The 18,040-nt window shown below is 42.4% G+C and overlaps 1 protein-coding gene across 3 annotated transcripts in view; it reads right to left on the bottom strand.

Moving 5' to 3' along the window:
* The window catches only part of bcas3 (BCAS3 microtubule associated cell migration factor), a 355,427-nt gene that overhangs the window by 226,869 nt on the left and 110,518 nt on the right, over positions 1-18,040 (bottom strand). For all 3 annotated transcript variants that reach the window (XM_037774551.1, XM_037774554.1, XM_037774552.1), the window contains exons 17-21: positions 17,193-17,317; positions 16,789-16,954; positions 16,609-16,706; positions 8,010-8,110; positions 830-1,026 (exon numbers count right to left, since the gene is read on the bottom strand). In XM_037774551.1, the coding sequence (XP_037630479.1) occupies positions 830-1,026; positions 8,010-8,110; positions 16,609-16,706; positions 16,789-16,954; positions 17,193-17,317 (687 nt within the window). The remainder of the gene's footprint in view (positions 1-829; positions 1,027-8,009; positions 8,111-16,608; positions 16,707-16,788; positions 16,955-17,192; positions 17,318-18,040) is intronic.

Below are 18,040 nucleotides of genomic sequence, written 5' to 3'. Positions count from 1 at the left end.
ACAACCTTTTTGTTAAAATAAATACGTATCTTTTGCAAACCGCCATGACAGTTCCAAGGTTGCGGTTAATCGCGGTCAGAAACACCGGTGAAATAAAATTAGCTGAAGTAATTTCCAAATAGGCGTATCAGTCGCTTGCTTTGAGATAACCACTGTGGTTATAAAGTAGAGCATGGATTTAATCAGCAGAGGTATTTTGCTGGCAGTAACATTATTAGTGTTATAAGTTAGTATCAAGTCTTACACCGGGAAAATACAGTCTTAATCACAGGAGAAAAACACAACCAGGTGGCGTTCGCCGTTCGGGGCGCGTGCCCTTTCGGAGCGGTCTGGTTGCTTGGCCCCAAAGAAGTGCCGCTTGCAGCGGTGTCGAAAACTGCTCTTTAACTCCAGGGAAGTGAAGAAGAGTTCGGTCGTCACCTTATCGAGCATTCATGTAGCCTTAGCAGGCAAAAATCCAGGATTCGGCAGCAAAAGCGACCGCTGCAGACGACATGCTGGACAGTCTGCAGAGCCCTGAAGCCTCCCTCTCCCTCCCTGCTGAACAGAATGTTGTTCGCTTATTTATTCAAAGTTTATTAATATTGAATGTGTGTCCAAATGGCACCAAATTCGAAAAAGCATCCCCGTGGGTCCCCAGCAATACACATGCCAAGTGTGAAGAGCGTTGGATGAGTGTCCCTCGAGATATATGAAGGACACATAGACAGAGATTCCTTTCTTTAGTTAGATAACATCATGTGTATTTGAATATCAGAATCTAGCCTAATGCAGCTCTAAGCAGAGGTTTTTAATACTGAGCAGATTATTTTTGATAGTGTCAAAGTACCTCAGGCTGTGCAGGTCCAGGTCGTCTGTGTCGAAGTCCAACAGGGGCTGTTGGACATCAGTGGGGCCCTGGGACTGAAGGACTGAGGACGAGGAGGAGATGACTGTGGTCTGGCCTGAAGGGTGGATGGTCTTAAACTGAAACTGGGGGCCCATCCACAGGCGCCGGTGGGGCCCTGTATGGGTCACGATTTCCACCTATGAACACAAAAGTAAAGGTTAGTGAGGAGAGAGAATCATTTCTAGTCTTTTAAACATAACTGACCAAGATCTCTGAGCAATGCTCATGTTAATAGATTGATAGATACACCAAATACAGCTGAGGCTGATGGGAATGTCATTAGTTTTGTAGGAATTTGGTCATAAACAAAAGTAATGTTTACCATGCTCATTATCTATGTTTACCATGTTAGCATGCTAACATATGCTAGCTGACACTAAACACAGAGTACAGCTGATGGTGGTGCTCGATCAAGAGTTATGGAATCATTTAAGTTATTACAATTCATCCTGAGGGTGGCATGACTGTGTTTTTCACATTTCATGGCAATCCATCCCATTGTTATCGAGACATTTCACTCAAAACCACATAGGGCAACATAATGGTGGCGTAACAGTGAGGCGATCAACAAGGATTTATCAACTGGGAGCCACGAATGTCTGAACAAAATGTCATGGCAATTAATCCTATAGTTCTCAAGATATTCCAGTCTAGGAGTTGAGGACCGACCGACAAAACGACAGAGCCATCCAAAAAACATCTGTACCGCTCTTTAAACATACTCTCCTCTACTAATCCATCAACAGTTAGTCAAGGACAGAGTCAGTTTTCTTGAGGAGTTATCAGTGGATTTGGCAGGTAGGTTTGGTGTCAATCTATGTGCCAACACTCACCCCATACAGTACTCGTATGAACTCAGTTACATGACATCCAACTAAAAGCTCGCTGTACTCCTGAACCCACTGAAAGTCTGAGGATGTTGTCAGAACTTGTCAAGATCTTGTGTGTGTTGGGAGTGCTGGCGGCATGATGGGAAGCCTTCCCAGAGGGTTAATAGAAGTGTGACACTAGCAACAGCATGGCAGCGAGGCTGAGGCGAGGCCAACTGGGAGAATAAGACAGCGCTGGCATGGCAGGCGGTCCATGGGCGCCTGAGCTGAGTGGCACTAATGCTGGCTGAAAGTAGGATAGGAGAGGACTACGGAGTGGACGACTCATAAACATCGGACTATTACTGCCTCCTCCGTTCTCCATCTCCTCTTTGCCTTGAATTTTATGGACTAACCATCTCCTGCCTTGGACTCCCCATTTTCACTGCTCTCCCACGCTAACTCTGACTTTTCAACTCCCTGCAGCACTTAACACGCCTCTTGGTGTCTCACCGTTCACATTTCATTATCTTTACTTCGTACGTGTTCGTCTCTCACCTCGGCCCGGCTCTCAGCTCGCAGTCTCACTCCACTCGGGTCTGCCAGGTGCCAACATCTCAGACGAGAGTGAGAGCTTACACTGTCTGAATTCTTCTGTGTGTTTATACACACACACATATATGCATATACCGTACACGCTTAGATATAGGTGTTCTGTCACAGCTGTGCAAATTAGGCCACAGAAGGAAGGATGGAGGTTGTCACTTTTGTGTGTGTGTGTGTGTGTGCTTTGCCAGTTAACACCATCAATGTCACGCCCAGCCGTACAGCTGAACAGCTGCCAGTGTGCTCTCTTTGCAGCGGGATGGAAGGTCCAGATGTTACAGTCAACAGTGTCAACCCCCAAATCCCGCTCCCCTTCCAATCTCGATGGGCAGAGCCGATGACATGTTGCCTCAGATTACCCTTACAGCCTATATACCCTCTCTAAACTGGGCATGCTAGATCAAGCTATCTAATGGGCAACATACTTTTTTTATTTTTCCTCACAAACATCCAACTGGTCAACGTCAAGGCAGATGTAAAGCCTGTATACCTGCAGTGGGCTTTACCTCATTAAATAAAGGTGTAAATGCATTGACAGTCAGGTGTTGTTCATGAACGCGTTAAAAGAGAGCATTCACTGAATGTGCTCGGTGTTAACGGTGAACGGAATGTATCCGTTTGCAATTAATGAGCGTGAACTTTAGCCCCGTTAACTTTCGGGCTAGTTAACGACGCTTGCGCACCGTCGGGCTGGAATGCTGGCATGTCAGTGCGATGAAAGGAGCGGAGACAGACATCAGCCACCGTCTATTCCACCCCTCCTACATATTCCCTCCAAAGTTTCAGAAGTCAGCTTGACTTGCGAGTGTGTAGGGATGGTGGAGCCCCGTGCTCTCTCGCGAGGATGCTTTTCCTCTCCTCATTTTCTTTCCTCTTACTGTCCTGTGCGCTCTAATCACATGCACGCGCCTGGTTTTTATGTACGCAGGTTTTGCTATATAAATAAATAAAGGAAAATCCCACAAGTAAAAGCAAACTGAGAATCTAAAACATAAAGTAGTGTAAGTCCAAATGTAGGGCTAAAATATAAAAATGTCTAAAATAAACTAATATAAATTTGTGATAGACATTATTTCAAATGGATAAACTGAAAGTTAACAATGTAGAAATGTATATGCACATGCATGTAGGTTATTTATATAGCTTACAGACACACATAAACAGGTTGTAAAACAGTAAGTAAAGTATATCGAGGTAACGTGTCAGTATAATGGTTATGTGTCATGTGAACTATGAATGTCGAACTGGTTAATTTTTAACCGTGGCTTACAGGTAACTAACTGAATCTGCATTCACCTTCAATATTTCATCCTGCTACAACGCCCTCAGGAGCAAAGCAATCTGCTGCTGTGGACGGGGGCAGCAGCACAACCTATCCTCAGACCCTACCCTTTCAGACGGGGAAATGAACTGAAAGTGAAACTTATTCATGGTCTCTTCGAAACTCTCTGGCTGTACTACATACTACTGACGAATGCAGTATGCAGTATGCAGTATGTACTGTATACTGTGTTCCTGGGTAGTATGCAGTATTAAACAGTTAAAGTATGCTAGACCAGGCTTTAGCCTTTAAACCAGCTCTTAAAAGCACTGGACAAAAAAACAAACTCGTACCACTATTACAATATTATCGAAAAATACAACTTAGTTTTTGTTGTTTATGTTATGTTTGTTTAATTTATAAGATACTGCAGGTTTAAACTATTTATTCTAACAGCTCATAGTGAAGTGAGACAAACAGGATCATCAACGAGGGGAGACGGGAAATATAAAACAAAACTGCTTTACAGCAGTTACAGCAACAAAACAGTGGACTGATCTCCCTACAGATATTAGAGTAATGTTAAAAAGGGTCATGTTGTCTCAGAAGGTATCTCTCTGCCCCGTCAGAGGCAGCTCTTTCCCTCTCCTTTTCCCTCTCCACTCAGCTGCTCTGTAGCCGTTCTGTGAGCGTCACTGGCAGGCTCTCCAGCGAGCTAAGCCCGCGGGCGATTGTGGATCTTCTCAACTCCAAAAATGCAGATAAACGCAGGTTCCTGTTATTTATAATGGACATTAGTGTTGTGATATTTAAACAAACTATCCATCAACAAGGAAATAAAAGCCCCTCATCTACAGACCGGTCTCTAGAGAGCTCCAGCCAGCTTATAGCGGTCTGTGAGCGTGACCGCCCGGCTGGCGAGGTGGCGACCCCGGCGGGCGCCAGCTAGCTGTCACAGCAGTTTATGGAGCTTGTAAACTCCGAAAACGTTGGAGCAAATGTTCAATTTACCATCTAATATCGTAAAACTGTAAACATTCTAAATCTACAGAGTTGATTTCTCGCCTCAAAACTTTTCAGAAGTGAATTTAGTGATGAAATAGCTACGAAAAATGTAAAAAACTAGCCGTTTTTGGTGTTTGTTGTAACCATATCCTGTACCGGTCCAGCGCTTTGCATTGTGGGATACAGTAGGCGAGGTAGACTGGTCCGATGCATACTGGAGATTTTTTCCGAATCAGTACGACAACCGGGTATTTTGTTTTAGCATACAGTAGATTTTGCTTTTGTTTGCATACTACATGCTACATTTTGGCCAAATCAGTACATACTACTAGTATAGTATGCGGTTTCGAACACAGCCCCAGTTGACAAAAACAGTACAGATAAGTTTCACTTTCAGTTCAGTTCCGTTGGAAAATATTCTAAATATAGCAAACACTTAAACTGATATTGATTCTTTGATATGGATTCTTGCTGCTCCCATCCACATGTACATTGCTTTGCTCATGTGCTGGTACTCCTGTCTATTTCTCCAAGCTGGGGACGTGCCAACCGCCATCTACTGTAGGTATTACACTGACTCTGGATAAGTACTTCGTACAACCTCACTTCAAAACAACCAAACTATCCCTTTAACAGCCTGGGTCTCTGGATATACCACATCTTAATTGGCTACATTGGACATGAGTTCTAGCCAGTGTTCAAATGACAAGTGGTGCAAATGATTCTATTGTCTCACAATATTCCTACATCCTATAGCCAACCGGCACCAGAGGTCACAACAACGACGCATCTGTACATTCTCCGAATGATTTGGAGGGTTTTCATATCTTTGTTGTAACTGGAATTATTTGTGAAGCTGTGTTTTTTAAGTACCTCTGTATGCACAACTGACTCGTGTCTGCTCTCCTTCACCGTCTCAAATATGTGTTATATTATATTGTATTGCCGTGATGTGAAGGAGCACGAGCCATCAATTCGCCTGGTTTTCCGAAAGAAAAAAATAAAGTATGTGGTATCTATTTTACACATTGACAATGAACACAAAATAATCTACGGTTAGGGACAAATAATGACGGGATGTCGTCATGCACGGTGTCCTAGAAAGCATTTATTCATGTATTAGGACAGACTACAATTTTACCATCCATCAACTGCTATGAGCTACAGTACGTCACACCCTTTCCATCACATCAGAATTGACAAATGAGATGTCGAGACCGGAGCTGGACTGGAGGTGTAAGGACAGGTGGTTTTGTTGTCCACTGACAGCTAGTTGAAGAGCAACTAACAATGACATGCAGCAAATGGCACGATGTCACAGCGAGCTGAAGCACTGACATGGGGGGCCAAAAACCTCACATTTCATTAGGGGATGGCCGATCAATCCTAAATCCCAACTCAACGCCAAAATGCCTGCTGATAATCTAATGAAGGTCACTGATATGATATAATGAAATCCACAAGGCAGACTGTAATTCAACAAAGCCTATACGTATTTCGCATTTCTCAATCCACCAAGCTATATACAATGGAGGGACTGGAAAACTACCCTGTATGCCTGATCTACAAACCTGTGTATAACTTTGGTTTGGTCCTTTTATCCCAAATTCATTGATATTCCATGAGAGGTGTTTCAAAGTCATCTTAGGAAACATGCTACGGTATGAAGAGCTGTACTGTTACATCTCCAACCACTGAAGAATACTGTACATCGCTACCACTGCTCTGACAGGAAGTCGCCAAAAATCTAGGTTAGTGCAATGGATAGTTTTGCTCCTGGCAAGCTATCATGGCAGATATGGACCAGGGCCTCTGCAAGCTAAGTGGGGTGCATTTTAACCAATCAATTATGCATGCAGTGGAATTATTGATGGTGAAAATGTAGTGCCTTACCTGTCGACACCAGAGATGAGTGCAATGAGGGTTAACCAAGCTGAAAAGACCAAGGTGTGTGTACTAGATTTTTCTAACATGCCTCGACCAAATACTGTGAACATTTCAGCACAATGTGGGATTTGTGATTAGGAGGAAGCCACAAAGTAAGTAATCCTATTTGTCCAAGCAAGACGAGTAAATAAGTAGGAATCAAAAGAATTAGGATCCAAATACTGTTTGTGCAAATATAAACAGACAAGATCACGTAAAAGTAGAATAAATTGAAGACTGAATCCTTGTGGTGATCTGGTATTTGGATTGCTAATTCTCAATTTTATATCAAAAGGCATACTTTTCACTTGGGACGGGGGGATGGCATGTCCAAGCCACAATCCAATTTTGTCCTCCCAAACTCTCGAAGTTGGAATTTGAGAGAATCTTGACAAATCAGGGCAAAAATTCTGATGAGATAATTTCCTTAAACCTGCAATTAAGTTATTTAGTTGTGGGCCAGAACACCAAAACAATGAAGACGAGGCTGGAGAGGCTAAAAAATTCCGTAGAGCTGAGGGGAACTGCAGAGACGATAATAACTATTTGTGGGTTCATCACTGCAAAACTACCCCTTTTTCTATTACACATACTTGTTTGATCTTTGCTTATGTAAAATATGAATTTCTGCCGCTTTACTTTACTTACTCTATTTCTTTCTTAAAAGAGTGGATTTACCCATCTGAGAGACAAGCCTATTAGAACTGTTGCCATGAGTCAACAGCCAAAGTTTTAGAGGCACTCTGGTCACTGGCTGCTCACAGTCAGAACTCATTATACACTCTGAATCCCATTTACAGCAATGAGTAGTCTGCCATTTTATGTCAGGCACATTTGGTTTCATGTGGTGGTTTCACAAGTGTAAAAAAACAAAACAACAACAACAACAAACACAAAAACTCCTGCACAATTCAACTGTTAATGTTGATGTGTTGATGAAAGATGTGCCTTTGTAATGCTGGACCCTAATGAATACCTCTTTTTTATACTGGGAGAGCACTTTTAGAGGAGCAGTCAATCCTGACTGTAAATATGACAAACGGTCCAGGACCAGGACTCTGCAGCGGGTGGTTAAAACAGCCGAGAACATCATTGGTACCCATCTACCGAGCATCAGTGAAGTGAGGTGCCTGTGCAGAGTCCACAGGATGCGAAAAGACAATACCCACCCGGCAACAGCCCGTTCACCCTGCTGCTGCCTGGAAAGAGATAAAGAAGTATCCGCTGCCGTACCACCAGACTACAACTCGCATTTTGTCGTGTTGTAGAATAACAACAACATGAACATTGAACCTTGATATTAAAAAAAATCAATCAGAGTCACAGTCAAACTCTCTTCAGTTTCTTTAACAACCAGAAGTATGTTTTGCCAAACCAACAAAGTAAGCTGTGAGACCACAGCCATCAAACTGTGAGTGTGATCTCACTGATTGTCAGGTAATGTCAATCACCCGTCTGCTTGTCCCAGACTAACTTAATGTCACCGTAATGTTGGTTAAGGTAGAGGTCTGACCTGAGAGAGCCACTCCTCGTCCTCCTGACCGCTGTGGTCCGACGCCAGGCTGTCTGACGACTCGTGACGGGTGATTGGGCCCGGGCTTCCTGGGGGCATCGCTGAAAGAACACGCACGATTAGAAGATGTTATACACCCATGATGACATTTGATATTTTGAAGATATATGACAATATTTTGTGCCGGTGTTCATTATCATATTAGTCTTCAAGCAGAACGTATTTCTAAAATCAAGTATTCAATGTTTCCTACATAATGATTTTCTTAAAAAAAAATAAGTGTAAGGCCTCCAACATTATAAAATATGACACTGAAGCAGCTATCAGAGAGAAATATCAGTAAGCTGACTGAGTAGTCAAAGCAGGGGAGTGAATCACATATTACCATTAACTATTTACATAAATCATCCTGTGAAAGAAAATGATTACTGACAACTAGTTTATTAGAGTCGTTAGGGTTTGACTGATACGGTCTTTGACAGCCAATACCAATACAGGCAGGCTGAAGTCAGTGGCAGCAGTTATTTTGTGCTCAAATATAATACTGTAAATTTATTGAATGACTGTCCAAATGTAAATTTTAATGACGGGCAAATATGAGAGTCTTATTTTGTAAGATCAAAAACTAGTGAGTAAAAGAGAACATGTTTTTCTTTCTCTCATATGGGAATACGGGTGCATGACAGTGTGCGTGCGATAAAGCAAGTGTACAGTAAAGTGTGAGAGAAAGAGAAACTGTGTGTGTGTGTGTGTGTTATAAAGAGAGAGAGAGAGAGAGTGACAGAGAGACCCAGAGACAGATGGGGCTCTTGCAGGCTTGAATAAGCAGCCGTGGAGAATGAGGCCTAATGTGTAGAATCATGACTTTCTCTGTCTCGGGGATGGGGTTTGTTTAACACTGGAATGGCTAATAAACTTGTCAAGTCCACATCTGGAGCACAGGAGGCACTTCTGTCTCTGTCCACACGCACACGCACACGCACACGCACACGCACACGCACACGCACACGCACACACACACACACACACACACACACACACACACACACACGTGCCAGGTGTTCATACACCCCTGATGGAGGTAGTTTGGTGTTCGACACTTCTGTAACGAAATGTCACACCAACCGCCGACCGCCCCCACCTCACCCCGACACATTCATTTCCCCTTATAAAGTACTGGGTCTGCACAGTTCTTACACCGGCTTCTGAAGTAGTGCTCCCTGTGTGTATAATTGCGTTTGAGGAAAAATAAGGAATATTTTTAAAAGGACTGGGTAGGTAGAGCGAGCAGCCACAGAAGCTTAACAGACAGAGAAAAAAGTGTCACCTACAGAAACTTAAAATGCATCAACAAAGAAAAAACTAAGAGAAATAGATAAAACTGAACCAGACAAAGTGGAGAAAAAAATGTCCTTTATGTACTTGTAATGTACTTGTAGGGTTAGGGTTGTCTTCATATCATGAGGATATGAAAAGGAATACAGAGAATAAATGGGAAAGAAAGTTAAAAAGCATTAATTCTGTAACTAAAAGTTATCAAATAGTTAGCAATATTTATCAGGAGAATATTATCGCATGAAAATATCTCACAGCCTTCTAGCCTGACATTGAAATACAATGTTCATCCCTGTAGGTTAATCACATGCCTGGAAAAAGAACAAAATATTGTGTGATGTTTTTTTAATTTTTTTTTTATTTATTTGTTTAAATGACTTTAATCCATTCAGATATTTTCTAATCCAACCTTTATATACCTCTATACATTCAAAATGAAATACACTAATATTTGCATTATCAGTTTATCCGTCGAGTAACAGTTAAATCTAAAAGTGACATAAGAAAAAGCAAATCATAATTCCTCAGAACCCAAGGTGATGTCTTCAAATTGCATGTGTGTTCTGACTAACAGTCCAAACCCCCCAAAATATTAAATTCACTATGATATGAAACTAAATCATCACGTTACTATGTACTACATCAAGCCAAACCACAGAGCTACATTATTGTATTGAATTTGTTGTAAGACATGTTTTAGTCTTTTTAAAGGGTTAGTTCATCCAAATTACTGAACATTTAGGGATGTTAATAATTAACCGTTTAACCGACATTAAGCACCATGGCTGCTAACGCTACCGGACGGTGAACTGGAGACAGTGAACGCAGCATCGTAGCTCTCCTGATGGTGAACTGGGGACTCCGTTGACTGTTGTGCTCACACGCTGCAGCTGGCGCTACGCTGCATGCGAGGCACTAATCTCGTCTATTAACGGTTAATAATCGGTTAACGAGGGTCGATTATCTGTTAAGAAAATGTTTCAAAAATTATCATCCATATGAACATAACATTTGTCTATCTCTAATATTTCTGCTTCTACCCAACCAAAAAAACAACAAAAGAGGTAAATAGAAACAGTCTGTGGTCCTCACCGCTACTGAAAAATGTATTTTAAAGTTCAACAGCAAAATCTCACTGGGACTATTTCTTTGGAGGGATAGACGTGCTTGTGTGGAATTTGAAATGTTTCAGCGCTATGAGCACATCAACAACTATTCCATTCACCCATGTATGTATGTACATACAGTATATATACAGTGGAGGCAAACACATGTCAGTGACATCTAAAAGTTGTACAGATAAAACCAAAACTACAGAGCAAGATACCACTTGTAACTGGAAAGTGTTTTTTTTTTTTGTCATTTGGGTGAAATGACCCTTTAATAACCCACAGATACCATGCAGAGAGAGTGAGCTATAGGGCTCCAGAGAGAGAGAGAGAGAGAGAGAGAGAGAGAGAGAGAGAGAGAGAGAGAGAGAGAGAGAGAGAGAGAGAGAGAGAGAGAGAGAGAAGGGTCCTCATGTTGTTTTAAAATGAAAGAGAGAACAAAGCTTGTGTTGTGTTACTTATTAAACAAGATCACGACTCCCCTATTTCTTACCCCTGCCCTTACTCCCACTGCCTCTCTCTCTCTCTCTCTCTCTCTGACCCTTGGGGCCAATAACTGTTCCCTAATTAATTATTGATGTTCTGAAGCAGTTGGTGGACTGGCTGGATCAGGTTTCCAGTGGAGAGGGGGGGTTTTCAATGGCCAGAGTCACAGCCAGGCTCCGGTGTGGAGAGCTAGTGGTCATCCCCATGGGTCAAGCGAAAACGCAACCCTCCTTGTGTGTGTGAGTGTTAGTGTGTGTGTCAGGAGCCAGACTGACCCGGGCAGTTACAGTCCTATCTACCCATCTTAGTGTCCGGCTAGCCAGCCATTTGGCCTTCTGCTTTTACACCGCTCATTACTGGCTCTTAAAAGACAGAACGTCAATGCAATTTCACAGAAACCATTTTTTTTTTTAAGTGCAAACTTATTGCACTGCACTCAAGAAAGGAGTCCGAATGTATGGCTATAGGCACAGTAATGACTGTGTTTTTGTTATTGATGGATTTGAAGAAACATCAGAGAATAAGCATATATAGCATATCATTACTTAGAAATGATCACAGAGGAATGAGGAAGGATATGCATCAATTCAATCCACTTTAGACAAATAATGTAAAATAATAATGCTAATAATGCCTTTGTGGCTCCAATTATGCATTGTTAAAGAAATGTATTCCTGCATGTGTCACTGGATGACTTTTGTCACATTGCATTGTGGCAGACGTTGAGCTTTTTTTTTGCCATGGGGGGAAATAAGTAATGCATACAAAAAGTCATTGATGTAAATGATAAATAAGTCTCTGACATGGGGTTGGACAATATGACGATATGAACCGGGAGATATACATTTTTTTTTTACCATCAGAGCTTTTTCCATACCATTGATCATGGTATCTCTGCATCTATGGGCTCCTTGTGGGCATCACTGTAAACCAATAAGCCGGATTGCTGTATGGTATGTATGTTTCTATATACATTTTGCATTGATGTGATGAAGTATCTGTATTTCTCAGGCATTTTATCTGCTGGATTAACCCAAAACAGAGAGTCTTGGCTGCTTATTTCATTCATAAACAGTTGATTTTCCAGAAAATGTTCTACATTCTGATATTTGTATGCATTTTTGGGGGTGTTTAGGGATGAGTGAAGTCTGTGTTATACGATGTTTTGTCTGTTGAGTATCCCTGTGACTGTATTTTCTGAATGTGTCTGTATTACAAATCCTAAAAAAGAAGAAATGAAAGAAATGACTATGTAATTATAAGACCTAATAAAAACAAATATTGTTATCAAAAGAGCCGTGACGCACAAACAATTTGCTTATGATAGTTGACATCAAAGATAAGCTTAAACTATATGATTCCCAGACATAACTGCCTTGTTAGCGAATAGGATGAATGATTTGCTTTTGTTGGTCGTTTCTTTAATAACCACCCTGATGATGATGATGTGCTTGCATACCCACATAAGCAAGAAACAAAAAAAACAATGTTCCCTGCATCGCAGAGGAACAGATTTGTCTGTGTCACGGTCTTTATTGACTGTGGAGAGAGTGGTGTTTTGCTGTGCTGAAGGCCGGTGGCCAGTGGCCTGTTAGCCAAAGCAGTGGAGCAGGGAGTCAGAACAAGAACAAAGGCCGCCTAGGTATTGATGTAGCCTTGGGCCAAGGGGCCGGACAGGCCGATCTCCAGGGCTAGATAAGGGGCTAACAATCTGATAGATCTGGAGAGCTGGCTGCATGGTGGACAGAGGATAGCCGTCTTGTCTGGGGCTGGCTGCTCTGTTCACCTTTATCTCTTTCATTTGTATTTTTTAGAGATTCATTTTGTTCGTCTTTTATTTTTTCCTCTCTCTTCTTTTGACCTGCCGCACTTGGCTGCTGCCAGACATTTCACTTGCTAAGCTCTCTCTCGACTGCTCCACCTGTCTCTCTTCTCACTTTCCTCTTTTGAGTAGTACTCTGGCAGATAGGTGCTGGCATACTGACAGACTGGGATAGCTTAGTCATTATATATCATTCAAGGCGTATTTGACTGACAGTTCCTTCATTCAGCCAGCGCTACACTTACCCCATCCTTTCTCTGCCTCTCTTTGATTACTGACCCAGTCATGGCGCCACGGTTTCTCTTTACCAAATGCCTGATGCTCCAAGGCCTTCACTCTGGCCCCTCTCTCGGAGCAATTAGATCTATTGACGAGGCAACTGTGGCTGGCCTGTCACGGGCCTCAAAGTCCCAAGAGAGCAGCCGAGCCAGCCAGTCAGTCAGTCTCCACAATTAGCACATTATATGACAGGTAGGGAGGAGAGGGCTGCGGTCCAAAAAGCGTAGCCTCTGTTGCTGCCATCATCGCCAGGCTCAAAGGAGCCAGCCAGATATCCAGGTGGTAAATTATTCACCAGGTTTGTTTGCTTCAGAGCGACTTTGCGGCGAGCGGAACGAGGTGTTGGAAAACATACTGCGGACAGCTAGGTAAATATACAAAATAAATCATACGTGGAAAGAACACACTCTGAATAAAACGTCTGAATGTAGCTAATGAGGGTGTGAAAACCTCACATTCATCAAAGTATAGACACTGTTATGAAAGGGATTAGAGGAGTCCTTCTGTTATTACTCAGCTCCAACACCTCTGGCCAAAAGAAAGAAAAGGCCCCATTCATGCAAGTGCCTAATAGACAAATGGGTACTTTTGGAGACACAGACAGGAATCCTGCAATAGAGGATTCCCCAAACACTAAAAACTTGGCTCCAGACTGCTTTTATTAAGCCAGATCGTACTACAGCATCTCCTCTATTTGTGAGTATACTGTATAATGTGCGTCTCTTTCTTCCCTTATCTCTCCAAGGCAGCGCTGCACGTTGCTGTCCTCTGCAAGGCTGAGTGCTGCCAGTAGCTGCTACAGATGGACAGGTGGAGATAGTGACCATGAAGTGGCGCCACTGCTGCCTTTTATCATCCCGTCCTGGAGGCTCCGGTCTGGCCTGACCCCGGCCCTTCCTCTCCCCTTCCTATTCCTTTCCCTGCATACTGCATTTTTAATCAGCCTGGGTCATCCAATATAGAGCCACGAGACCAGAGAGCATGGCCTGTCAATCAAGCGCTGCCACCTCTTCGCCTTGTGTCACCTTTTTTAGAGACACAATCTGTCCATTAGCCAATTAGAGTAAAGGGAATATTAATATAGATTTCTTACCCGGATTCTTTGACTGTTTCTTAGTAAAAACCTTCTCGCCTCATTTCCTCTCTTACTACTTGTTCTCGATGGTTGTATCGCCAATGTAAATTAGACCTAGATAGCACAATTTGTTCTGCAAGTAAGAACTGTGTGTCTTTTCAGTTTTGTCTGCAGCGGCATGATCTTTGTGCACAGCAAGAGGCAATTGGACAAGGGGCGTATGGCTGTGCTGTAATTCATCCTAAGGTCAAATCGACTCTTTCTCCTGGATCACTTCTCTCTTGCGCTGCCAAGCCCTGGAGGAATCAGCAGAGAGGAGAGGAGAAGGCTGGCAAGGGGGACGCATGCTGAGGAACAGGATGTTGAGAGTTTGCGCTCGGCCGCAAAAAGCGCAGAAATGGAAGGTTGCACTCCAAGAGCAACTGGGTCGGCGTTGGTGGTGTCTAGGACGCTGACCCCGGAGGGAAAATGGCAAGGAGCACACGAAGTGGGTAGAGGGCTGAACAATTATGTTTATAGCGTCATGACCTCGCATGGGTTCACACTCGGTTGGTTTGGGGAATAAAAGAGGCGCGGCGGTGTTATCTGGCTATTGTTAATTGGATGTAAATGTTAATGCAATGAATCTCTCTCATTATGCAGCCTGTTCCGCTGTCCATGCTGGCAAAGAGAATGGTGGAATAAGCTGAGGCGCATGCCCGTCACTCCAACGTGTCCTCATCGCTCTGACACTAGGAGAGACCATTAGCACTAATTTGAGAAAATATCCTACCAGTAAGACCGGGAGCGCTGCAGAAGTCAACGGAGACGAGTAGAGAGATTAGGGTAAACACAGCTACCACTTGCCCTGGAGCAGCCGCACGAGCTAATTACAGATTTTGTGTGTTTATAATTATGGAGTTAGCTCAAAACGCCAGCCTACTCCAGGGGGGTGGATTGATTCCGTGTGTGGCCATCCGTGTGCACTCTGTGCTTTTTGCGAATTGGCCTTTCAGAGGGCGACCTAAAGTGCTCGCTGCTCTGTACTTGTTATTGAATTAGAGGGAGTTTAGGGTGTCAGCTAATTGGTCGGAGTGTGGCATCTTATAGCATTGTGTTAGCATGTCCCCGAAGCTGGCACGCAGCGTAGCCGTCTAAGGGAAGGATTCGAGATGCAGCAGCCTTAACGGAAGAATGGAAATGACTTTTCGACAGGGCTCAACAGATATGAAATAGTAGAAATGGTGGAAGCATCTTTCATCAAAGTCTTTGAGAAAGGAAATGTTATGGCTGCTGACTGGAGAAGTCTCTTCTCAGCATGTGGCACCAATAAGAGGCTGAGGACTGGCTTTCAACACAGTCAACACGGAAAATCAGCGGGGAATAGGGGTCACCCCCTTGACTAATGATGCATACAGTACATATAGAGAAAGAAAAAAAATACATGACTATGTTAGCCTGTGCAACCAAAACATACAGAGACCTGTATTTTCCTATATGTTGATGCATACATGTAAGAAACAAAACAGTACATGCAGTACATGCAAATACACCTAACTCCCTTTAGTAGCAATATCAATATGTTTTGCAAATAATACTATGAGTTAATGTGACAATGGTGTATTAGAATGAAGGGGAAAAAATAAACTCCTTAGCATAGCATTTTTGGCATTAATATTCAATGAAAAATGTTGAAATCTCTGAAAATAATGTCAGCAATTAAGCATAAAAGAAAAAGCTTAAGTATGTTTAGCAGAAATGTTGATTTTATCAGAAATTTCCAAGACAAAGGACTTACTTTATTTTTATTTATTATTTTTTCATGGTTGATTCTACATTGTCCGTACTTCTTTTAATATGCCATCATAATATTCAGAATAATCTTAAAGCCACAACATGTAGGATCTTCATGTGATCATAGTATCTTTCAAATCATTCTGTAGAAAAATCAGTTTGAAGAAAAATTAGACAATCTCTATGAAACCTGGGTCAGTCTTTGTGTTTCTATCCGCATGTCTGATCTGCGGCTTTGAGAGGAGCAGTGTACTAGCCTGATGTCGCCAGACCAAATCTCAAATGCAAATTTGTCTGGAACCTCTCAGTTCATTTTTGATTTCCAAATTTTTTTTCCAAAAAATCAACAAGCGTCGGCCAAAATGCCTCTGGACGCAACTGGATAGACCTAATCGAAATAAATTCAGAAGTGGCGAGGAACCGAGAGCCCGGTCCTAAAACCCCCTTTATTGTATGCTTGTAGCACTATCATAATATTTACCTTCTTTATCACAATTCCAATGAGCTGACTACTGAAACACATGTTCACTTCAATTTGAGCTGCCTAAAGTGAATCTGCATTGATTTGTATTGGCTTCTATTATTCCATTGACTTAATATGCATCTTTACTTCCCTGAAATGTTACTTTGCATTCTATATGAACATGACTTGATACTGTGAACACATTTGTTTGTGTAAACCAATGAACACAAAAAAAGAGAGATTTGGTGAGCACTTACCAGCCAGAAGATACTGATAATACTGCACCAGGTCCGAGGCCAACACCAACGGGTGGTTGGAGTTGAAGGGTGGCTGCAGCTCATTCCATTGTGGAGTCCTGGTCCAAAAAGACAAATCAACTATGAGACTGACTGTACAAAAGTACTTTTTCTAGAATAAAGACGTCAACACGGTGTTACCTGGCCAGAGTCCAGCAGGCCCTTGGACAGGTGCTGAGCTCCAACGGTGTGTCGTCACCAATCTTTTGAGCAGTGCTAATTGGTCGAGGCTCCAGGACATGCTCCACCAAGTTACCGTAGCAACTGATGATGTACAGCGAGTCGACAACTGACTGCCTGGCCTGATCTATGAACGGGATGTGAAATTAGAGTGTGATTAAAAAATACTGCTTCTGGTACAACTTCAAATGATTATTAAAAGGTGCATTATGAAAAATGAGGGAGAAACTGCAGGCGGTTAAAACATTTCTCAAGATTTTATATCCATTTACCATCTGCTATTCACTTTTGGAAAGACGTGTTTGGTCTTTGCCAGGATATTGACTCCAGAAAAATGCAAAAAGCACCTGTGGCCATGGTCTAACCTTTCTCTCTTTTCATGTTGGGGTTGGTGATGAACCAGGAGCGAGACGAGGCAAAGATGGCGGCCACGCAGAACTCTCCTCCACTGGACTTGCTCGGGGAGATCTGAGGGGGCGGCTTAGCTTTGCTTCAGAAGGGAAAAGAGAACAACGTTGAGACAAGGTAAAAACTGTACTGCAGAGTCTGGTCTCCAAGGGGCTCTGTGTGGTGTTTGAACACTTTAATATATCAAACTCAAATTACTTGTCATTGACCGGTTTAAATCCTGTAACCAAATGAGACCCTGGAGAAGGAAATTGATAATTCCAAGTTTATACCAAATTACCGTTTTGTCAGACCTAAGACCACATTTCCCATAAACCCTGCCCAAGAATTTTCCCTCCTGGTGGCACAAAATTTGAACTAAATGCACCTTGAGACCAAGATTTAAATGTGTGTTTGTTCCATGAATGATAACAACTAGAATCTGATTTCGAAGAAGTGATGAATTCCAATAGTCAAACAACTTGGAGGCGAGTATATGAAAATTACACAGTTTATCTGAACGATAAACACAAACTTTATAAAAGCGCTTTGCATGCAAGAAGCTAAGCAAGGGGAATTTAAAATAAATAAAACATCCACCTTAGTAGCAGAAAATGAGAAAATGTATTTTGCTCAGACACAAATGGTGATGTATGAAATATTCAGAAAATTACCAAAATCAGTCAAAAACTCACAAACATGGGCCGTACGAGTTGTCAACCTGCTCAATTATCCCCTTATACACATTTCAACCAGCAGTCTACATCATCTTCCTGTCTTATAAGGACAGGATGAATGAGACAGGGTGTCCGTAGAAGATGACAAT

The sequence above is a fragment of the Sebastes umbrosus genome, chromosome 7, assembly GCF_015220745.1.
Source record: "Sebastes umbrosus isolate fSebUmb1 chromosome 7, fSebUmb1.pri, whole genome shotgun sequence".
Lineage (NCBI taxonomy): Eukaryota > Metazoa > Chordata > Actinopteri > Perciformes > Sebastidae > Sebastes > Sebastes umbrosus.
Note: the sequence above shows the minus strand (reverse complement) of the source record. Positions and strands in the feature narration are given on the sequence as shown.